We start from the raw sequence: 24,174 nt of genomic DNA, 5'->3' as shown, positions 1-24,174 counted from the left end.
CGTGTGCGTTTGTGTGCGTGCGTGTGCGTGTGTGTTTGTGTGCTACTAGGCGTCGATATAACCTGTAAGGAATGTTTTCATTAAAGCGGGAGCTGAATGGTCCTTTTGAAGTCCACGGGTCTAAGGCAGGTTTCGCTCATGAAGAGACGAGTTGAGTGATGCTGGATGAATAGAATCACAGGCTAAAGGATACCCCAGTGAAAGCGCCTGTGTTCAGCCAACCGAAGGCACAGTAGCGGCATCTCATCGCGGCCGAACGATGCGTTTACAGAGCAAATCCAATGTCATCGCGTTGGTTTGGCAGGTAAGCCCAGTTTCCACACGCGACGACGGACATATTGAAGGGCGCGACTCTGTAAACCAGGTGTGTGCGCACACGCTCATACCACACGGCCACACCTTTTAACATGCCGTACAAAACACACACGCGCGACTACACGCGTATAACACATGCAGCTTTTCATCCAAGTCGTCGGTTGTGTGTTTCATCTTGATACTGTTTGGACGCGGCGGCTGGTTTGTCCTGGCCGAGAGCTCCCCTCATCCCCACATGCCATTCATCAGGCCTTCATCAGCGCACACCGCTACAGAACCATTAGTCACATTCAGAAGAGAGCAAGTCATTCATCAGCGGACTACCACAGGCGTTCCAGGACACACTTAGCTAGATTAGTTATTCTGTAATTAGCAATACTGCTAATAGTGCCTCTTTTTAGATGGTGCGCAACATATTTTCATTGAGACCAAAAATGAATCACCTCTCCGAGTCCATTTATTGCCGTCATGATTCAAAGCACAGTTATCAATTACCTGTTCGGAGTCTTTAGATTAAAGATATGAGATCAAAACAAGGCTTTCATGCTGATGTGTCGGTTATTTGTTGATGCAAGGTCTTTTCTCTGAAAAGGCTGTAGGTTTAATCAGGTTTTATTGAGGCATGTAGACCTGCCTATATATCACTGTATCCAGTGAGTTGGTAGGTGTGTTAGATATTGGTTGGCCGAGGGAAGCTAGAGAGAGACGTGCAAGTGCTGCATGACAGATGGAGGTCGTTCGCCCGTGAGCCTGGCGTTGGTCACGCGCGAGGCATCAGAAGCCAGGCCGGACTAATTGATTTTCGGGCTGCTCTTCAGGACTACATGCATTAGCTATCTGGGTTCGTTTAGACATGCCTGCTCCTCCTGGAGTTCGTTTAGACAAGCCCACTCAGGTGAAACCAATCGCTCCTCTCCCTTCACCTCCTCGAGGCACTTGATTATCCTTCTGCTGCTCTCTCCTGTGTGACCCTCTTGTAATCCTGGTTCCCCCCTTTTCACACTGACGCACACACAGGGTGGGGCAGCATGGGGCAGGGTGGGGCAGCATGGGGCAGGGTGGGGCAGCATGGGGCAGGGTGGGGCAGCATGGGGCAGGGTGGGGCAGGGTGGGGCAGGGTGGGGCAGCATGGGGTAGGGTGGAACAGCGTGGGGCAGGGTGGGGCAGCATGGGGTAGGGTGGGGCAGCGTGGGGCAGCGTGGGGCAGGGTGGGGCAGCATGGGGCAGGGTGGGGCAGCATGGGGTAGGGTGGGGCAGCGTGGGGCACCGTGGGGCAGCATGGGGCAGGGTGGGGCAGCGTGGGCCAGGGTGGGGCAGTGTGGGGCGGGGGGGGGGGGGAGGCTGTGTGTTGTGGGGGTGGGGGAGGCCTCCACTGATGTTGTGGTGTTGCAGATTCAGCACCTGGGGCTGAATGGACCTGTTCATGAGGCCTCTGTAGGCCCAGGTTCCCTCCAGGTGGGGTGCCCCCCCACACACACACACACATGCATACAAATACACATGCATACTCATGCTGTATGCACACAACCACGCACTCATGCATCATACCTCCCGCTAATCATGTTTTTTATATAGCTCAGGATCCTTGTGTTTAACAGAGTACATCAGATTACACCACTGCAGCATGTGCTCCCGCCCCCCCCCCCCCCCCCCCCCCCCCCCCAGCCCCCCATCATCATCAGGGTCATGCTGTCGATGCTGTCGTAGCAGATGCAGCGCGGCGTAGCCGCGAGGAGTCGGCAGTGGGCTGACAGGTGGTGTTGGTCCTGCGGAGGGGTCAGAGGTCACGCAGAAGTACATTAGAGCACATCAGTGGCCCTGACCCCTGGTACACACACCCTGTCACACAGCGGCCGCAACACGATCCATCACCCCTGCTCCGGCAGACGGGAAACCCTGTCCCTGTAGACATCAACCCAGACCCCCCCCCCCCCCCCCAGCCCCCCTTCCCCGTCTTTCACTAGCCCCCGTCATCCCCCTGACAACACTGACACACACCCAGTCACCCCTAACAGACTACATGCTAATTATTAGTGCTCCCAGTCCACAAATGTACTACCCCCCCCACCCCCCCCCCCCCCCCCGCTGCCTGCATAGGGCAGGGTAGGCCCAGTGGCCCCTGACATGCTATATGAGCCTGGGTTATTAATCACTGCTCCCCAGTACTCACATCTACCAACATATACCCCACCCCCCCTCCTTTCAACAAACACACACACTTCCACACATACTCATACACTTCCACACACAGCCCTGACTGCTTTCAGGATAGTGTTCAAGGGAATACAATAACAACTTGACTCTGGTCTAGACGCTGGTGTTGTCCGGCCTCTGTGGTGTGCAGGCTGACGCTGGTGTTGTTTCTCTGCAGGGCGGCAGCCCTGGACTGGACAGAGCAGGAGGGGCCAGACCCGAGGACCCCACCAGCCAACTCAGCCACTTCCCCCTCAAGTAAGAACCGTGTGTGTGTTTGCATCTGTCGGCCTGTCTGCCTGTCTTTGTGCGTGTGCATATTAAGTGTTTTGTTGTGTTATTTTGTTTTGTCTGCGTGTACTCCTGTCCCACTTCCTCTCTCTCTCCCCAGCACTAACGAGGATGTGAATGTACTGTGGTGGTGTGTGGAGAACATCAAGGCCATGTTGATCTTGCATATGAAATGATGAATCATTAAGCAGCTACGAAAGCTGAGGAAAACGGGGTTAACCCTTGAAACAAACATGGGCAGGCTATGAGAGGCTAATGAGGTAGAGTGGGACCGGGTGGAGGCATGGACTCTGACAGGGTCTGGGGCGCCGGAGAGGGCATGGGGACAGGGGAGGACATGGGGACAGGAGAGGACATGGGGACAGGAGAGGGCATGGGGACAGGGGAGGACATGGGGACAGGAGAGGACATGGGGACAGGGGAGGGCATGGGGACAGGGGAGGACATGGGGACAGGAGAGGACATGGGGACAGGGGAGGACATGGGGACAGGGGAGGACTGAGGACAGGAGAGGACATGGGGACAGGGGAGGACATGGGGACAGGGGAGTACATGGGGACAGGAGAGGACATGGGGACAGGAGAGGGCATGGGGACAGGGGAGGACATGGGGACAGGAGAGGACATGGGGACAGGAGAGGACATGGGGACAGGGGAGGACTGAGGACCAGTTGAGAACTAGGATAAACTAGTGGGCTAGGAGATGACTAAGGAAGAATACTGGGCTAGGGAAAGACTAGAGAAAGACCAGAGGAGACCAGAGGAGACCAGGGGAGACCAAGGGAGACCAGAGGAGACCAGGGGAGACCAGCGGAGACCAGGGGAGACCAGCGGAGACCAGGGAACTGTCAGTTAATAATTAATAGCACATTCTGATGTTCTATGGCATTTAGAGGGTGCATGTAAAAAGATGGGTTTGGTGAGAGTGTGTGTCTGGCTGCATATATAGATCCGGTGCTGAAGATGGGTGTGTCAGGTGTGTGTGGAGCGGAGGTGATCATCACATTCCCCCTGAGAGGAGAGGATCCTGTCTGACCTCCGTATTACACACCCTCACCCCTCTCCCTAGCAACCCGCCGTAACCATGGAGCGCGCTGCACTGAGATGGTGGCCCACACACGCCCTCACACTCATAAACACCCGCACACACACATACACACACACACCCTCATATTCCAACTCTGAAAAAATATGAGTGATGTAATGGTTTCTGCGGTGGGTAAACGATCCTTGAAATTGCAAAAAAATCTGAAATGAGTCTGAGCCCATAGCTATAAATATTGTAATAGTAAGTCATAAGTTAACCATGCAGCTTTCTGCTGTAGAGTCATAACCCAAAGAATCCAAATTGGTTGTATATACCGTCTATAGAAATAGAAAGGTATTTGTGTTTCCAGAGCTGTTTAGATGATGAAAGGTAAATAAATGTCTCAGTGACAGAAAGAGCTGCATTTGCAGGTTCATGAAAGCCAGCCGACAGACACACAGACAGAGAGACACATGCAGACAGATAGAGAGACAGAGGGCCACAAAGGCAGACAGACAGACACACAGACAGACAGACAGACAGACACACAGACAAACAGACAGACAGACAGACAGACAGAGGGAAAGACAAACATAGAGAGTCACAGAGAGGCAGAGAGACCCATGCAGACTGATAGAGAGACAGAGGGCCACAAAGGCATGCAGACAGAAAGACAAACAGACAGACAGAGGGAAAGACAGACAGAGGGAAAGACAAACATAGTCACAGAGAGACAGAGAGACCCAGGCAGACAGATAAAGAGACATAGGGCCACAAAGGCAGACAGAGAGACAGACGGGCAGCCCTCAGGGTGTGGCGTGCTCACTCTGCATGTTCCGTCTGCTGATCTAAACATGTGTGTCAGTGTGTGTGTATGTGTGTGTCAGTGTATGTGTGTGTCAGTGTGTGTGTGTGTGTGTGTGTGTGTCAGTGTGTGTGTGTGTGTCAGTGTGTGTGTCTCCTCAGGCCGTCAGTCTGTCTGGAGCCCCATCATGCTCCTCTGAACCCAAGCAGGGGGCACACACACACACACACGTGCGCACACACACACACACACACACGTACGCACACACTTACACACACACACACACGCACATACATGCACAAATGTAAGCACACCCAGACACCCCCCCACCCTGCCCACCCCTTCGCCTTGGTTATCTGCTGCGTCTATCTCCAGCATGTCTGTGGTCCCTGGTCGTGGCCCCAGGCGATGGGCAGCCCTGCTACTCCAGGTTCTATCCTCTCAGCTGTGTCTGCGGGAAGCCTGTCTGACACCTGACACCCCTCAGGTCCCCTGGTCACCAGCACTCCCTGCTGCCTCTCCTCGCTCTCCCCCTCTCTCTCTTTTTCTTCGGCCCTTTCTTCTGTCTCTCCCTCCCTCACCGATCGCCCCCCTCCCTCTCTCTCTTTCTTATTGCTAGATGATTACCTCTCCTTCGCTCTTTGTTATCCTTTCTCTTCTCTTTCTCAACTCTTTGTCTCTCTATTTTTCATCTTTCTCTCTCTTCCTCCCTCTCTCTTCCTCTCTCTCTCTTCTTCTGTCTCCCCCCCTCTCTCCCCCCCCTCTCTCTCTCTTCCCCTCTCTCTCTCTTCCTCCCTCTCTCTTCCTCTCTCTCTCCCCCTCTTTTTCTTCCTCTCTCTATTTCTCTCTCTTCTTCTCTCTCCCCCCCTCTCTCTCTTCCCCTCTCTCTTTCTCTCTCTCTCTCTTCCCCTCTCTCCCTCTCTCTTCTCTTCCTTCAGGGTCCCACCATCCGATAGGAGGTTTATCAGCTCAGCTTCCATCACTGCCTCGGCCAATCAGATCCGCCCGTCAGTACTCAGTCCGACCTGTCGCTCGGCCACTGTACGTCCCACAGCCTGTCAGTCACTCCCTCGCCACGGGCCAGAAGTTCTCCTCCCTCCGCAGAGGCTCCTTCACACACACTAGACTTCTTTCTCCTGGGTGGAGTCAACACATAACCATGATACAGTTCAGTCATGAAGACTGCTCTGGTCCGGTCCACAGAAGCTGGGAAATGGGGGTTAAGCCCTCTAACCCCGACCTCAGTGTACGGCTGGCACCATCCAGCCCGTTGATGCTGGCATGCGTAGCCCGGTTGCAGATCTGAGCGTTGACAGACAGGCTCCAGAGAGAAGAAGAGCTGTATTCGGAGATGGGTAATTGAGAGTGTGTGCAGGTGGCAGGCAGAGAGGTTAGACGGAGGCAGCCTAACCACTGCTAGGCTAACAGCTCTAATAGCTTCTCTGAAGGGGTGAGGTGGGGGGGGCTGTCTTCAGTTCCAACATGAGCAGTTGCAGTACCCACCCCCATCTCCCCAGTAGGTTCCCATTAGCCCCCCCCCTTCCCCTAACTCTCCTTTTTTCGGAACAACAGCTCGAGATGAATAGCCCCATCACCTGCATTCAGACTAAGGCGTGCGACCATTCAGCAGGAGTGCTGGCTGTCCCCACCCTGTCGATCTCTCCAGTCAGAGCGTCTGCATTCAGACCTGGCCCTCCCGCAAACAGGAAGTGTTCATCTGCAGCCACGGGCCTCGCCGCCTTTGTGTGTGTTGTTCATCGAGCAAAGCGTCGTGGATCAGCACTTTGAAGATTTGGAAGCTTTGAAAAGGGAGATGGGGGAGAAAGGGACGGCGGGGGGGAGTGCTGTGGTAATGCACTCTCTTTTATGCGCCCCCTCTTCTTTCATTCTCTCTCGGGCTGGGTGGAGTGGCAGGTAGATAAAGAGGACACCTGCGTTCTTAGATCAGCCTAGGCCCCCTCCCCTCTGCGCCTCTCCTCCGCGCTCGCTGCGCTCGCTCCCCTCTTCTGCCCTTCTCTCCTCTCCTCTCTTCTCCTCCACTTCTCTCCTCCTCTGCCCTACCCTCTTCTTACCACCATTCTCTCCTCTCTTCTGCCCTCCTCTCTTCTCCTCTTCTCCTCCCCTCCCCTCTTCTGTCCCCTCCTCTCTTCTGCCCTCCTCTCTTCTCCTCTTCTCCTCCCCTCCCCTCTTCTGTCCCCTCCTCTCTTCTGCCCTCCCCTCTTCTCTTCCTCTCTTCTGCCCTCCCCTCTTCTGTCCCCTCATCTCCTCTCCTCCACTCCCGTGTTCTCCTCTCTTCTGTCTCTCTCCTCACCCCTCCCCTTTCCTCCTCTTTGATTTGTTTGTTCATTAATGCAGCCTGTTCAAACCCCCACCCTATGCACGCTCACACTCACACACTCACACACACACACACACACACACACAACAACACAAATGGATGTGGAGTGTGTTTTCTAGATGAGGCCACGAGGAGGAGGGGTGGACGGGTTATTTTCTTCCTTCATATTAATACATGTGCTATTCATTAGGCCCTGCTAATTAATTCTCCCCCTCCCTCTCTCTCTCTCCCTCCCTTTCCCCCTCCCTCCTTCCCCCTCCTCGTCCTAGAGGAGAGGACTGTGTTTGATATCAGCTGTTTAGTCTGGCTTGGATTAGTAGAAACTTGCAGAGAGTTGATGAAGCAGCACTTCAGAAGTGGATGTGTGTGCCGGCCTCACCTGAACTTCGGGTTTCAGCCTTTTTACAGCTTTCATTTCTGATCAACTGTACCTTTCTTCTGTCGCTCTCTCTTTCTCTCTCTCCCTCTCCTCCGTCTTTCTTTCTCTCTTTTTCTCCGTTCTACACATACGGACACATGCTGTACACTGTGTCTGTCTGTCTGTCTGCCTGCCTGCCTTCTGACACACACACAGTAGTAAACTGATTACAGGAGAGGAAGGTCAGACTAGAATTATTAAGGTTGTGTGTACCGTGTGTAGTTGAAAGTGTGTTTGTGTATCGTTGATGGTGTGTGGTCAGACAGATAAACCTATTACGTCCTGAACAGGCAGAAAATTGGTGTACTGTAGGCTGCACATCAGCTTACAGCTGACCACACCACCTGATTAGCTGAGGCTGACTGAGGTTTAGAGGCTAGGAGGAGGGAGGTTTAGAGGCTAATTCTGAGGTTTAGAGGCGCGTTCCCCGGGGAGGTTTAGAGGCTGGGAGGATCTGGTTGTGTTATTTAGAGGCTAGTTCTGACACCTACAAGCTGATTCTAAGGGAGGTTTAGAGGCTGGTTCTGAGGTCCAGAGGCTCGTTTTGTGGTTTAGAGGCTGGGAGGACAGGAACTACAGCAGGGCTGAGTAGGGAGATGAGGTCAGCCCTTTATACACTGTTTGGCTGAAGTCATTAACATCATGAGAGGTTATATAAATACTGCTGTTCGACATGTGATGTGTATCTATATTTATGTGTGCGTGTGTGTGTGTGTGTCAGCTACTTCTCTCTTGCACCACCTCCACAACCCACACCCGGAATGGAAACTGTGGGGAAACAGAGCATTAGTCAGTGTCTGTGGCTGGGATGATGGGAGCAGTTTAACAAAGCCAGTCCAGTCCTGCAGTAGCATCAGACCAGACCAGCTCTGACACTCTGACACACTGACAGGACGCCAGGAGCTCACGTTGCTGTGGGGAACCTCATTTACTCTTCATGTTGTTAAGTTCTCACTTGGTGTTTTTCCGTTTATGTGTTTGTTTGTGTGTGTGTGAGAGCAGTAGTTTGACCAGGAGCTAACGGTGGGCCTTTACTCTTCATGTTTGAAATTCTAACTTTGTGTGTTTTTTCCTTTGCGTGTGTGTGTGTGAGAGCAGTAATATCACCAGGACCGTGGAGATCTCAGGAGAGCACGGGCCTCTGGGGATCCACGTGGTGCCCTACTGCTCCTCTCTCAGTGGACGGTGAGTAGACACCAACACACACACACACACACACACACACATACACACACACACACACACATACACACACATAATGCCCCCCCTGATGTACCTTCAGTTGGAACCAAATGGTGCGTGTGTGAAAGTGGAAGCAGCAGTACACAGTTATTGTTGGTCGTGGTGAGGCTGTAGTGAGGGTTCACGGCTGTTTCTATTCCTGCCCCCCCCCCCCCCCACACACACACACACACACACACACACACACTCACCGACCCTCTCCCTCCCTAACCAGCCCTCTCTTAACCCCTCTTTGTGTGTGTGCAGCCCGACCCCATTAAACGCCGCCTGTCTTTGAAGACCCTCCCCCCCCCCCCCCCCCCACCCTCCCTGTCAGGGGTTGAGGGGTGCGGGGGTCGTCTTGGCTCAGGGAGAGTCATTAAGACGTTTTGGTGAGGAAATGGGCAGGGTCAGAGGTTAAGTAGAGAGGTCAGGCCAGGGCAGGTCTGCTGCGTGACTGGGGGAGCGAGGGATGGAGGTGGAGGAGGAGGGAGAGGGAGGTGGGGGTCCTCAGGGCACTGGGACATCGAGGGGCTGTTGATGACTCGCACTCTGATAGACTTCTGGAAGAACGGGAGAGAGAGAAAAGAAAATAGAAAGAGAGAGAGAGAGAGAAAGATAGAGAGAGATGAGATGTGTAAGATGTGAGGCAGTGTAGAGGTCCGCGGCAGGGTGTTTGAGAGGCCTAGAGAGAGGGGGGAAGGGGAGGGCTGTAAGAGGGTCATCTTTGTCCAATGGGACGGCCCACTGAGACCCTCCATATGGTTCCTTTAGACATGCCTGTCACACACACGCACACATGCTCACAGACACACACACACACACGGACACACACACGGACACACACATGCCGAGTAATGACACCGTTGAACAGTAGCATGTGATGGCGTCCTCCAGAGTGGGAGACCTTGAGGAGCTCTTCTGCTATCAGAGACAGCTGCTAACAGCCTGATAAACTGTCCTGCCGCTCTGTTCAGACCGGGCCCGGGTCACACGCTGCAGTATTTAGACCGTGCCCGAGGCACATTTATCTGCACTGTCACTGGTTTGGAGAAATATTGTTGCCTCTCATCTTGAGGACACAGGGTTCAGAACACAGACTTCAGTTTCTTTCCATGTGACCTCTGTCTGCCTGTCTGTCTGTCTGCCTGTCTGTCTGTGCTTGTTGTTGTGTTTCTATGATACTATGGTAACATAGACTCCCAATGAACTTGTATGCTGTTTAGATTGTTCACATGCCCATATAGAGTCTCTAAATAGTTCTAACCCCTGCCATTGTGTGGAGTTCTGATTCATATTTAGCAAGTTTGTGTGTTTGTGTGTGTCGGTGAGTGTCTGTGCTTGTGTATGTTAATGTGTGTGTTTGTGCGGGTGGGGTGTGTGTATGTGTGCATGTTTATGTGTGTGTGTGTGTGGTGCTGTCTTTATCTGGAGCTGCCAGAGGCGACATGGAGCTGGCTGGGCTCTGCTGGAGCTGTGCTGCTGTGTCAGGGCAGGGAGACACTGGGAGAGGGGTGGGGAGGTGGGAAGGGGGGAGGCAGGGAGAGAGAGGCCGTTGTCTTTGTTCAGCTGTGTGTGCTGCAGCCTCCTCATTCAATGCCAGTGTGTGTGTGTGTGTATGTGTGTGTGTGTTTAACACAAAGAAAGAGAACATTGTTATCTATCAATATAGACGTCATCAGAGTTCTCTGTCTGTCTCTTATCGGTTTGAAAGACAGACATTGTTCTGTCCTTCTAATACAGGGCTCACACAGCCTTCTGTCTGAGTACTGAGGATCTGTCTGAGGTCTGCTGTCCTGTCTGTCTGTCGACCTGTCTGTGTGTGGATCTGTCTGTCTGAGGATCTGACTGTCTGTCTGTTGACCTGTCTGTCTTTGGATCTGTCTGTCTGTTGACCTGTCTGTCTGTGGATCTGTCTGTCTGTTGACCTGTCTGTCTGTTGACCTGTCTGTCTGAGCATCTGTCTGTGTTGACCTGTCTGTATGTTGACTTGTCTGTCTGTGGATCTGTCTGTCTGTCGACCTGTCTGTGTGTGGATCTGTCTGTCTGAGGATCTGACTGTCTGTCTGTTGACCTGTCTGTCTTTGGATCTGTCTGTCTGTTGACCTGTCTGTCTGTGGATCTGTCTGTCTGTTGACCTGTCTGTCTGTCTGTTGACCTGTCTGTCTGAGCATCTGTCTGTGTTGACCCGTCTGTATGTTGACTTGTCTGTCTGTGGATCTGTCTGTCTGTTGACCTGTCTGTCTGTGGATCTGTCTGTCTGTTAACCTGTCTGTCTGTGGATCTGTCTGTCTGTGGAGCTGTCTGTCTGTGGATCTGTGTCTGTGGATCTGTCTGCCTGTGGATCTGTCTGTCTGTGTATCTGTCTGTCTGTTGACCTTTCTGTGTGTGGATCTGTCTGTCTGAGCATCTGTCTGTCTCACACAGCTCTCTGTCTCACTGCTGTGCAGTGCTGCGTTGTTCTTGTTCTCTCCCAGGTGTGTTCATGTGATCAATGACATCACGTCTCTCACTCCTCCATTAGGCCAGTTGTTACGCTCTAATATGATCGTTTTCTCCTCTCTATTTCTCGCCGAGTCTCCCATCCCTCCCCCCCTTTCACCCTCCCGCTTGTGTTCTCTCTGTCTCTAATATTTCTCTCCCTTATCATGTCTTTCTCCAGGGCGCTGGGCCTGCATATTCGAGGCGTGGAGGAGAACAGCCGCTCCAAGAGAGAGGGTATCTTCCAGGACGAGGAGTGCATTGTTAAAATCAATGATACTGACCTAATGGACAAAACCTTCAGCCAGTGAGTAGCTCTCTGATATAGCACCACACTGGCCTACTTCACCTGCCCTTCTCTCTTTCTGGTTGTGTGTGCGCATTCCTGTCGGCTAATCTGTCTTTTCTGTCCTTTCATCTGTTTATTAAACATTTTACAGCCTGTTTGTCTGTCTGTCTTAATGCTTTTCTCTTTCCCCCCCAAACACGTCGTGTCCTAAATCTTGTAAAATAGAGCCTCTCTCTCTCTCTTTCTCTCTCTGTCTCTCTCTCTCTCTCTCTGTCTCTCTGTGTTTCTGTCCATTGTGTTGTGGAGAACGGCTGTGTTGTTTATGGCTCTATGTTGGACAGACTTCAGAGAGAGAGAGAGAGAGAGAGAGAAAGAGAGAGCAGGGCTAGCGCAACTGCTATTTAAACAGATGTTTAGTGTGGGGCAAGGCCAAGGGTGTGTGTGTGTGTACATGACTGTGTGTGTGTGTGTGTGTGTGTGCGCCCGGACACGTTTGTGTATTTCTGTGTGTTCTAGTTCCACAGTTTATAAAAAAGTAAGATGCTTATTAAAACCAAGACATTTGTCAGTGATATGATCCATCCACCTGCTCCTGAGCTGTGTTAAGGCAGGCTGGTAGACCCGGTGATGTCATTACCGCCCTGGTAAAGTGACTGAGAGGCATGGCTGTGCCAGGTGTCATCATAACTCACCATTATTCATAGGACTAACCATATGGAGAAACAAGGTTACCACTAATAGAGCTCTCCACCTGTGGTGTACCTCCTCTTATTGAAGCTCCTTATTGCTCTGTATGAACAGGGCTGGAGTCCCGGTTATCTTCGAGGACTGAGTGTTAGTGAGTGTCAGCTTTTTCAGGGACTCAGGTTCTAGGGATTGCTGTGGTCGGCAGGAAGTTTGACTCCTCCTATTCCTGCCAGGGCACAGGAAGTGTTCCGACAGGCCATGCGTTCCCCCACCATGCGTCTGGAGGTGGTTCCTGTCCCCAACAGGGAGCGCTACGAGAGGAGTCTGATTGGCCAGCTCTTCCAGCCTGACAGCCCCAGAGCCCCCAAGACCAAAGAGCCTCCTCCAATCAAAGCCAAGCCCAACTTCAAGCCTTCCGAGTCCCCCGCTCTCCGATTGGCTGACGACAGCAGCAGTCTGGAGGGCCGGCCAATAGGTTCCCCCGTCAGCCTGTCGCCCACTCCGAGAGGCCAGAGTGACAGCCCCCTCCTGAAGAAGAGCCCCACCCCTGCCCTCCCTGGCCTGGTGGGATTGGCCAACAAGAAGGGGGGGCGGAGACTGAGGATCGACTTAAAAAAAGGTACTTAAGACTCCGACCTCTCTCTACCTCATCCCCAGCCTCTCTCTACCTCATCTCCAGCCTCTCTCTACCTCATCTCCAGCCTCTCTCTCTACCTCATCTCCAGTCTCTCTCTACCTCATCTCCAGCCTCTCTCTACCTCATCTCCAGCCTATCTCTACCTCATCTCCAGCCTCTCTCTACCTCATCTCCAGCCTCTCTCTCTACCTCATCTCCAGCCTCTCTCTACCTCATCTCCAGCCTCTCTCTACCACAGTCCCTGACTGTCTTTCTCAGTTCTATTTCACCCAGCCTTTCTACCACAGTTATAGCCTGCCTCAGTTACCCCCCCCCCCCCCCCCCACATGCCCCCTAACAGTCTGACAGGCCCATGGATGGGGCCATGATTCCAGCCCTCCAAGTCTATTAAGTCTTTATTGATCCAGTCATTTCTGGTGATATGAATTCATAGCTGCATGGAGAGGAAAGTGCTGACAGTAAAGGCCTGCTTCTAAATGACTAACATAAAACAAGATCAAGCGAGCACTGCACTAGCACACGTGTGTGGGGCGGTGTGTGTGAGTGTGTGTTTGGCCGCGCGCAAATTGTGTGTGAGTGTCTTTATCTTTATTGAGACTCCCTGCAGTAGCCTGGCTTCTCTTCTCCTCATCATCCCCCTTTCATGTCACCCCTCCTCCTCATCCCCCTTTCTGCCCCTCACCTGAACCCAGTTTCCATCTGCCACACCTGGAGACAGAGCCTAAACACCCCCCCCCCCCCCCACACACACACACACACACACACACATAGGCCTGCCTGTTGTACACAGAGAGAACTGAGTCCGTCCTAACGTCTGAGTCACCATGCTCTAGATGGAATGACCTTGGCGATAGAGCCCCTAATGACAGAACCTGCATCTCCAACACTCCATTAATACTCCAGATAACCCCAGATCTGGACTACACGCTGGTCACCCCCCACTCCCCACCCCCCCAACCCCCCCACCCTCCTCCAGCCACTCTCCAGCAGCCTTGCATGGGGCCTCGTCTCATAGCACCACTACAGTAATCAGAACTGTGGAGGCTGGATCACATTACTGTCTGTGTCCACAGAGCATTCCTAAGTACCACACTCAGAGACCACTTAGTGGTGGGGCAATGAAGTGCCGACCGCTTAAAAACACACACACACATACGCATGCATGCACACACAAACACGCTTAAATACACACACACACACACCGACTCTGTTTAGCTCTTCTCTGTAGGACTGTCGTTTAGTCTCAGCCTGTAGAGATTTGAAGTCCTGAATATGACAGGACAGAGGGCTCCTGAGGTGTGTGTGTGTGTGTGTGTGCGTGTGTGTGTGTGTGTAGTGTAGGGCTTAGCTGGTCCACCGCTTCACTCCGTCCCCAGAGGCGTGGAGATGAGCTCAGGGAGCAGTTACAGAGCTGCTGGCTCTATATCCATCTCTCCATCCCTCCTTCTCTCTCCCTCCTTCCTTCTCTCTATCCATCTCTCCATCCCTCCTCTCTGTATCCATCTCTCCATCCCTCCTTCTCTCTCCCTCCTTCCTTCTCTCTATCCATCTCTCCATCCCTCCTCTCTGTATCCATCTCTTCCTCCTTCCTTCTCTCTATCCATCTCTCCATCCCTTCTTCTTGCTAACTATCTTTTCATCCCTCCTCTCTCTGTCTCTTCTTCCCTCTTTCTCTCTCTATTCACCTCTCCCTACATCTTTCTCTCTACCCCCCCCCCCCCCCCCTTCCTCACACACTCTATATCCCTTCTTTCCTCTCTAACTCAGCCAGGAGCAGATCTGTTCACTTGTGAAATTAAACTGATGCGTCCAAAGCTAGCCCTGTCTAATCTCCTAGCCTGGTTTGGGAGCACTTATCAGACTGGTATTGTCAGGTTAGAGCTGGGGGGCCTAGGGGGGTCTGGGGGGGGGGGGGGAGTATCGGGAGGGGGTCTGGGAGGGGGATTTAAAGCTGGCTGGGCAGCTTGGGCTAGCTAGGAGGTTACAGGCATGGGGCGGCTGAACACCCGCCGACAGAATAACTGGAAGTGAATGTGTATTACTGCTGGTGTAGAGTGCTGTAGAGATGCAGCTGGTTATACTCGCCCTCCAGACCCTCTCCCAGACAGGGATTCCAGTAGTGCTACTAACACCTAAACCATATCTGCAATCCCATTTGCAAACCATACACCTGGAAAAAGGTCACACGTTCAATGCTAAATAGCTTACAATCTCTTTTGTGTGGGGGTGTGTGTGTGTTTGGGGCCAGGTCCTGAGGGGCTGGGCTTCACCGTGGTGACCAGGGACTCGTCGGTCCACGGCCCGGGGCCCATCCTGGTCAAGAACATCCTGCCTCGAGGAGCGGCCGTCAAAGATGGACGCCTGCAGTCTGGTGACCGCATCCTGGAGGTGAGGTATCCCAGCAGGCACTGCGGCCAGGAGATAAGGAGAGATAGGGAAGGAGGGAAGGGCTTGTGGTGTGTGTGTGTGTGTGTGTGTGTGGGGGGGGGGGGGGTTAGACAGATACGAGCACCCCCCCAGGTCAAAGGTTGTCAGGTTGGTGGGATCTTATTTAACACCTCAGAACATGTCTGATGTTAAGCTGACAGGAGATTCCATAGCTTCCGATGTGCCCTGAAAGGCTGCTCTGTACATGGGAGTGCTGACGCTGCCCTGACCAGGAACAGTGTTGTTGAAGTGTGTGTGTGTGTGTGTGTGTAGGTGAACGGGGTTGACATCACTGGCCGCAGCCAGGAGGAGCTGGTGGCCATGCTCAGGAGCACCCGCCAGGGCGACAGTGTGACCCTCCTGGTGACCCGGCAGGACGACATGTTCCTGCCCCGACAGATGGTAAGAGCCCTCCCCCTCTGACCAGTCACAGGCCCACTCTAGACTCGTCTGCCAATCGGGAGCGTCTGTCCGATCGGTAGACCCAATCAGGATTCTCCTCTGTCTAGTTGATGAATTCATCCACCCTATCAGGAGTCGTGACTGTCAAACTGCAGCTGCTTATCTGGTAATAATGAGAGCCAATCACGACCCTGCATTGGACCACCCATCTAGCATTCCATCTCTTAATAAAGCCTCTCCTCTTTTCCTGAATCTGATGCGTGGGTCTATCTTTGCGTCCCCCCTCTCTCCACAAGTCAGAGAGTACACCCACAGTACACGTGTATCACGGATGTTACCGTGGACACACACACAGAGTGAGAGTGTGCGGCTGAGGCGGCGTGTCTGGGAGGAGTCGTGGAGTGTGTGTGTGTGTGTGTGTACCAGTGAGAGTGCCGCTCCAGTATGGGGAGGAAATGCCATGTGGCTCCTCAAGTCAACCTTGAGGAGGAGGAAGTCCTTTACACACTTCCTGTCTTTGTGTGGTTGTCAAGAGACGTGTCATGTGTGTGATCATGACTCTCAATCTTCCTCCTATCCCCTCTCTCTCTCTCTCTCTCTCTCTCTCTCTCTCTCTCTCTCTCTCTCTCTCTCTCTCTCTCTCTCTCTCTCTCTCTCCCTCTCCCTCTCTCTCCCCCTCTCCCTCTCCCTCTCTCTCCCTCTCTCCCTCTCTGTCTCTCTCCCTCTCTCTCCCTCTCTCTCTCTCTCTCTGTCTCTGTCTCTCTATCTCTCTCTTTCTCTGCCCCTCTGTCCCTCCGTATGTCAGTTAGATGTCTTTCCTGCCCTCTTCTCCGCCCGCCTCTCCCCTTCCTGCTCCCATTGGCCATTGTTGACTCAGCGGGCGACAGGAAGCGAGGCGAGAGGTCGGCCGCCAGGCTGCACATGGCCCTGAGCCCTACAGGAAGTGTAGTGAGCCTCTTACAGGAAGCGTTGCGGCGTTGCGAGGCCGTGTGAAGCCCTGGCTCGTCTCTGAGCAGCTGTGTCCAGAACCTCCCCTGAGCCCTCCCCTCAAGCCACGCCCCTCCACCACCGGCCTGTGTTTCTGGCCCAGTCGGCACTTTTCTACAAAACAACAGAACCTTGAGGGACGGGTGTCTGCCCCGTATCCATGGCGACGGAGCCCAAATACACCCTGTCAGGAAACGTACTCTCCCTGGCCCCAATTGTTCTCATCTCGAGTTTATTTAGAGTTATTCTCAAGGATGGAGCGTAATCAAGGTCGCTGGTTAGTTAGAGAGATTTGTTTTCTGCTCTGTGCGGAGAAAAGACTCACAGACACTTGAGTCTGCGCATACACTGAGGTGCTTTTCACTAGGTTGAAAAAGAACAGAATAACACAAGCTTGATGAGTCGTCCGATATACGCCTGTGGGAAATATAATGCACTGTCTACTGTGGCTAATACTGTTTAGAATATGTCTCCTGGAGATGACACCAGACTAAACAGAGGCCTGTGAGAAAGAGACAGTTAGAGAAAGACAGGGAGAGATAGAGACCATGAGAGAGAGACAGACATAGATAGATAGATAGATAGATAGATAGATAGATAGACAGAGAGAGACGCAGAGAGACAGAGAAAGACAGAGAGAGAGAGAGAGAGAGAGAGAGAGAGAGAGAGAGAGAGAGAGAGAGAGAGAGAGAGAGAGAGATAGAAACCAAGCTGAACCTCTCTCTCATTATAAATGATGAGCAGTGACTGATAGCATCTCAGTCTCACCAGGTTCATAGGCCTACTCTACAGAGATTCCTGCACACTGTCTTTCTATCGTTCTCTCTATCTCTCTCTGTCTTTCTGTTTGTCTCTCACTTTCTGTCTCTCTCTCTGTCTCTCTCTCTGTCTCTCTCTCTGTCTCTCTCTCTCTCTGTCTCTCTCTCTGTCTCTCTCTCTCCTCCCTGTCATCTTCAGCACGTGCAGACAGACGCCAGTGTGGGCTTGATACCTGCCTGGTCACACATGGTGGTCCAGTGGTTCTCTGCCATCATGGCTGTCTCCCGAGCCTGTGGTGTAGCGCGGGCAGACGCGTGACAGGATGAGGGAGGGTACGGCAGACCCTGTGGGACTTCACCTCAAGCTAATTAACAACCAGCGGTTCTGCCCGTCTAACACGCCACCCGTTTATTAATCACCGCAGACGCAATAACATGTTTTTGCTGCCATTGGCGTGTGAATCTGCCCGTGGTAATCCCGTGAAGGGAAGATGCGTAGTAGACACTGTTTGCGTGTAAGTGCATAGAAGTGTGTGTGTCTGTGTTCAAATCTACGTGTGTGTGTGTGTGTGTTTCTCTACCCTATGGGATTGGGTGGGAGGGGTCCTGTCAGCTCATCAGCCTCTGTTTGTTTGTGCGTGTGTGCGTGCGTGCGTGCGTGTGTGTGTGTGTGTGTGTGCGTGTGTGTGTGTGTGCGTGCGTGTGTGTGTGTGTGCGTGTGTGTGTGTGTGTGCAGGCAGGTGGGGTGATGGTTGATATGCAGCATCTGTCTGTCAGTGGAACAAAGGCCTTAGTATTTATAGCTGCCAGTAGAGCAGCCAGACTTTAAGCTGCTCTCCTTTTTTTAAATGCCACACACTGCCAGCTCCTCAAACCAACATGCTGCACATAATCTCTCTCTGATACAGCTTCACACTGGAGGAGTGCTCTGTGCGTGCGTGTGGATGTCTGTGTGTGTGTGTGTGTGTACGTGTGCGTGCGTATGTGTGTGTCAGTGTAGCCTTATCTCCCCCTGGCCCTCCCTCTTCGGAGCAGTGCACTCTGGGTAGCTCTAATGGAGTGTTGGTGGGCTCCGCGCCGCCTCTCCTCTCCAGAGTCTCTGGAGGAGAGTAGCGGAGCACATCCCCTGCGTCAGACCTTGGCAGCTCTGCTGATCTCTCCTCCAGACTTCCTCCTGCCACCTGCATTACTTCCTCAATAAAGCCCTTTGATGTCTGCTGCAGCCACTCAGAGCCCTGGCCTGTCTTATGGACTGCCCGGACCACTCCGGAGCTGGAAAACCCCCTTCAGATGAAACCCGCCTCGGGCCCGGCACAGGAGCAGGGACGGGGACAGTGTCCTCCTTTCTTCTTTTGAAGAAACATCCAGCTGTATGCATGTGGGTTTAGATAAGAGAGGAGTGCAGAGAGGGAGAGAGGGAGACAGAGAGGGAGACAGAGGGGGAGACAGAGGGGGCTCAGAGGGGGCTCAGAGGGGGAGACAGAGGGGGAGACAGAGGGGGAGACAGAGAGGGAGAGAGGGAGAGGACAGGAAGGTTCTTCTAAAGGGGACAGTTGGTCCAAAACTAAGAACTCCCAGCGGGCTTCCTGAGCAGAGGGGCCGCCCCCTACCCCCCCACTCTGATGTCCACTTCTTCTACACCCCCCTCAGCTATCGCTCTGTTTACCCTGGCACGTCTGCACTAATAGGTCTGTCATGACGGACCTATAATCCAATCAAGCATTGGCCCAATAACGACAGCTGGCCATCCTAAAAGATGGAGTAAAGCCTCATGAGAACTGAGGTCCACTTCAGCATCAGGACCAAAGGGTTTGGGTGAAGTCGAAGGCCTGGATGCCCTCTAAGATGCCCTCAGAGACGGTGCTGTAGGAGAAGTGGACCTGCTGTGGTTACTGGCGTGATGGACTGACTAGCATCTTCGCTCCTCCCCTCCATCTGCCAGGCTGTGTTAATGCATCAAGTCTGTGTAGAACAAAGACTTTACAGCACCTCCCACGCACATGCACACACACACACACTACACACACCCCACACATACATGCCCATACACAGACACACACTCACCCCTCACTCTCAAACACACACATAAACATTGGATTATTGTGTGCACCTCCAGCTAGTGTCACCACCACCTGCTCACTGCTGAAATCAAGCGTGTTGGAATAACAAAAGGAACATCTATGTTGAAATAAAAAACACATGGTTTCATTGTTCCTGCACTCCCCCCACAGACAAACACACACACACACACAGGCGGGCACACACACACTCTCTCTTTTTTTCTCATTTCTCACCGTCTCACTTCACTTTCTAATCTCCTTTCCCATCCCAGAGCAGAGCCTTGATCAGTGTCCAGACTGTATACAGACAGACAGAATACATGAAGCAGAGCAGGATGCTGTGGATGCACAAAGCAAGATCTGCTACCGTGAGCCCACTCTCTCTTCTCTGATACAAACACACACACACACATTTGCACACACACACACACACACAGCAGCTGGCCGCACGCAGACGGACAAAACGACTTCATTGAACAGTTTCCTTGAAATCCTCAACAGTATCAATCTTCCATTTCTCTTTCTCTTCCTTGTCATCCCTTCATCCCTTCATCCCTATCATGATATCGCCATCACTCTGACCTCCCTGTATATCCCTCCATCTGGCATCCCCCCGGAACCTGCCAGAACACACACACACACACACACCTACACACACTCACACACACAGGCTCTCACAGTCTGGAATTCTCTCCATAGGATTTGTCATGTGCCCAGTGGAGTATACAATATTTCTCTTCAATGCAATCCCCCCATTTCTCTCCTCTCTCTCTCTCTCTCTCTCTCTCTCTCTCTCTCTCTCTCTCTCTCTCTCTCTCTCTCTCTCTCTCTCTCTCTCTCTCTCTCTCTCTCTCTCTCTCTCTCTCTCTCTCTCTCTCTCTCTCTCTCTCTCTGTCACACACAGTGTTGATTCAGGGTTTAACAACTCCTTGGCCCTGTGGTTGGTAAAGTCCCACACACACACGCACACACACACAGCACAGCATTCCCGCCAATACCACATACAGCAACATCGACTATTAACTATTGTATATTATTCAGCCATTAGAAAGTGTGATAGTACTCATGACTCATCTTACATACACCATCACGCCCCCCCCCTCCCCTGCCCTCCCCTGCCTCCCCTGCCTGCCATGCCTGCCATGCCCCCAACAGAACAACATACAGTAGACCTGTGGAAGTGTGTGTGTCCTGTCTATGCACTATGCGTCTGTGTGTGTAGTCTAACTTGACAGGAGACAGGTCAACGGTGCATGGTCCCCACATGATGGAAATCTCTCTCTTTCTCTCTCTCCTCTCTCTCTCTCTCTCTCTCTCTCTCTCTCTCTCTCTCTCTCTCTCTCTCTCTCTCTCTCTCTTCTTCTCTCTCTCTCACTCTCTCTCTACCCCTCCTCTGCTGTATAGGGTCCTCTGGTGGGCTGTTAATCACTCTCAGACAGACTAGTTCTGGTCTGTACTGTCCCATTGGGCCTGTTAAAATGGACCTCTGGTGTGTGTGCGACCGCATGTAACACACACCAGGCCTCGTCTCTCTGGCCTGGTGAGAGTCTGGGGCACGGAACTCTCCCTTCCAGTGTCAGTGTGTGGGCTTCCCCTCCACACACACACACACACACACCACACACCAACACAGTGCTGCAGTACCCCGCCACCCTCTCCACACACACACACACACACACACACCCACACTGGAGTACCCCTCCCACAGGCCGGTTCATCAAATGATAGACCAGAGGGCTTAGCCGTCGTGAGAGAAACATGACAGCTCAGTTAAACCTCAGTAAAAGACATGACACGTATCAAACGCAGCCTGTGGGAAGTGCTGGGCTGGAGAGCTGTGCAGTCAGAGGCCCGTCGCTCCTCACTGGCAGCCTGGACAAGGACAAGGCCTGGGAATCTCACACTTTTAATGAGTATAGGATTCTCTTTCCTTCTCTCTCTCTCTCTCTCTCTCTCTCTCTCTCTCTCTCTCTCTCTCTCTCTCTCTCTCTCTCTCTCTCTTTCTCTCTCTCTCTCTGTGTATTTCCTCTCTCTCTTTCTGTCTCACTATGTGTCATTCTCTCTCTCTCTTTCCTTTGTCCCCACTGTGCCTCCTAGGTTGGAGTCTGATATCCCTATTTCCTTCTGGTGTCTGTGTGTGTGTGTGTTAATATAAAATGATAGTTTTGTGCTGTGCTGTGTGTGTCTTAGTATAAAGGATGGTTCTGTGTGTGTGCATGTGTGTGTGTATGTGTCTTAGTATAAAGGATGGTTCTGTGCTGTGTGTGCATGAGTGTGAAGCCCCTGCACTCTGATGACCATTAACAGGATTAATAGGCCAAGTTCCCTGGCTGTCTGTGATTGGCTATGTAGATACCACCCCATAGTTCAGTCCCACACACATCTGCGTAATTGAATGTCAGCCTCTTTTTCACTAATGCAGCCAGCCCTCTGGAAAATACCATTTTAATGCTAAATGACCAAAATAATGCTTTTCATCTGTTTAAAAAGACCTCTGTCTGATAGACTTTCCTGACAAAGGGATGTGTTCCGTCTCCCTAGGCGGTAAAACCCAGGGCAGCATTTATAGAAAACACAATCGAAGCGTTTCAATGGAGCGGCAGCCGTTCTAGCAGCGAGAGCGCCGTTTGTTTTTAGCATTGTAAACAGCTCTTCCCTGTACTCCCCACCCCCCCCTCCACTTCACAGAGCTCCGCGGCCTGTCGTCCCAGCAGCCCCTGCTCGGGGCCCTGCTCTGCGCCCTGCGGGGCCACTGTGTGTGTGCGTGAGTGAAGCCCGGAGCTCGGTGCCCGCGACCCGTCCTCCTTCCTGTCTCTCCGTGAGAACATCTGTCCTGCGCTCTGCTCCGTCACACTCCTCCTCCCTCCTCTAGCTGCTGTCCCATTCAGGACAAGAGATGCTCTGCTGCCCATGCCCCCCCCCCCCCCCCCCTGGGGACACCTCGCGCCTGGAGCCACATGTTTGTTGACACACCGAGGTGCTGTGTGTTTAGTATAAACAAGGCCCTGGGCCCCCTGCTGTGTCCGGGCTTGATAAGCACACATGCACGCACACACAATAGGAGACAGTCAGAGGGACATCCCCCCCCCCGCTACAGGCCTTTCATCCCAGCCTCCACAGGAAGCCCCTCCCCAGAACAGGCTCTGTTCAGCCCAGCTGTTACAGCAGCTATGTATAGCAGCGTAGCACCACGCTATAGACCCTGGGGGTCAATACGCTGGACCCACATCCTCTTCAACTCACCGTTAGACCAAGGACACATCCTCTTGCTTTTCGAGCCAGCCATCTTCTTGGTTTTATATTTTTTGTAGTTCCAAACAGCCTCTGCTCCTCCCAAGGTCGTACTCTCCTCTGTCTCCCCGGTGAGGTTTTCCCTGTTGGGGGTCTTCCAGACTGGGGGGGGTGGGGGATCAGGCCAGCGGCGGAGGTTATGTGTCCATTAATGCGTATAAAGCCCAGATCTTACAGTAAACAGCTCTAAGGCGAGCCTTGCTGACCCACACACACACAGACTTAGTCCGTCTCTCTCATATTCCACCTACCCCGGCGTTTACGTGTGTCAGGGCTTCTCTCTCTCCAGGAGGACGGAGAGGGGGTTTTTTACGACGCAAGCCTCAGCCCTGGGAGTGGTCGGAGATTAAGATAATAACTTTGAGTGCTTCAAACCTACTGTATAGACCGAAACTCTGAGTTGTGTTGCAGGTTTGACAAGGTTGCCAGGGTTTGACGGCTCTTCGTTAGCCGTGTGTTTGGAACACCCACGCTACAGTACCTGTTTCGCAGGACCATTAGACAAGATCAAATACAGGCTTTCATCTACCTTTTTTCTTCAATTTTTGGCTCTTTTTCTCTAGCTCTCCTCTCCTTTTCTTTTCTCTTCTCTCTGGGGAAAATAAGTCTGGGAGCAGAACAGAGGCACCCTCACTCATTACTGCTCTGTTTCCCTGGCGACAAAAGACAGTGTTTTTCATCTACTCTACAGATAATAACGGGCATTTCTCTTCTGTCTCCTACTCTCTCATTCTGAAACTGAAATTTTCAGAAGAAATGATTTCACTGGCATTATAGAAACAAAAATGGTAAGATGAAGAAAAAGGGAATGGGTAATGGTTTCAGCCTCTGTAAAGAGTCCCCATCTCCCTCTGTATTTACACAGAAACAGCTCTGAGAGAGAACGAGAAACCAGCCCACTGTAGATTGTTACCTTTTATTTTATTTTTGAGCTAACCCCCCCCCCCCCCCCCCCCATCTCTCCTCTGGTCTCCCCTGCCCCCCCCCCCCCCTCGGGTCAGCAGGAGGAGCAGCCTCGCGGGGGAGTGTTCTCCGAGGACGGGAAGGAGCAGCTGATGTTCGAGGTTCCCCTCAACGACACGGGCTCGGCTGGGCTGGGCATCAGCCTGAAGGGCAACAAGTCCAGGGAGACGGGCGAGGACCTGGGCATCTTCATCAAGTCCATCATCCACGGAGGGGCCGCCTACAAGGTAGTGTGTGTGTGTGTGTTTCTGGGTGTGCGTATCTGTTTGTGTGTGTGTGCATGCGTGTTTATACAAGTCTGCACAAACCCCCAATCAAACACTACCTCCGGAGTATACACTTATAATATTGTCCAGTCTGTAAAATATCATGAACATGATCAGTGAATATATATCCCAGAAATATCCCAGCCCATGCTGTTAAAATACAAAGCAGAGGGTTCATTCATAAACCCATTATGAGTCTGGCTCCTTATTTGCTTAGGAGATGGGGGCATGTCTGTTCACAATGTCCATCTATATTTATGTGTCAGTTGTATAGGATGGACACAGGTGCTGCTGACCAATAGCAGCGCTCTCAGCTGTC

At 52.5% G+C, this 24,174-nt stretch overlaps 1 protein-coding gene across 1 annotated transcript in view; it reads left to right on the top strand.

The window, feature by feature from the left end:
* The first annotated feature begins 259 nt into the window (after window positions 1-259).
* LOC136967400 (partitioning defective 3 homolog B-like) overlaps window positions 260-24,174 on the top strand; it is a 30,048-nt gene continuing 6,133 nt past the window's right edge. The window contains 8 exon segments of the mRNA XM_067261165.1: window positions 260-304; window positions 2,687-2,766; window positions 8,485-8,571; window positions 11,270-11,395; window positions 12,298-12,683; window positions 14,950-15,089; window positions 15,402-15,530; window positions 23,631-23,816. Of these exon segments, the coding sequence (XP_067117266.1) occupies window positions 260-304; window positions 2,687-2,766; window positions 8,485-8,571; window positions 11,270-11,395; window positions 12,298-12,683; window positions 14,950-15,089; window positions 15,402-15,530; window positions 23,631-23,816 (1,179 nt within the window).

This window comes from Osmerus mordax, chromosome 2, assembly GCF_038355195.1.
Source record: "Osmerus mordax isolate fOsmMor3 chromosome 2, fOsmMor3.pri, whole genome shotgun sequence".
Classification (NCBI taxonomy): domain Eukaryota; kingdom Metazoa; phylum Chordata; class Actinopteri; order Osmeriformes; family Osmeridae; genus Osmerus; species Osmerus mordax.
Note: the sequence above shows the minus strand (reverse complement) of the source record. Positions and strands in the feature narration are given on the sequence as shown.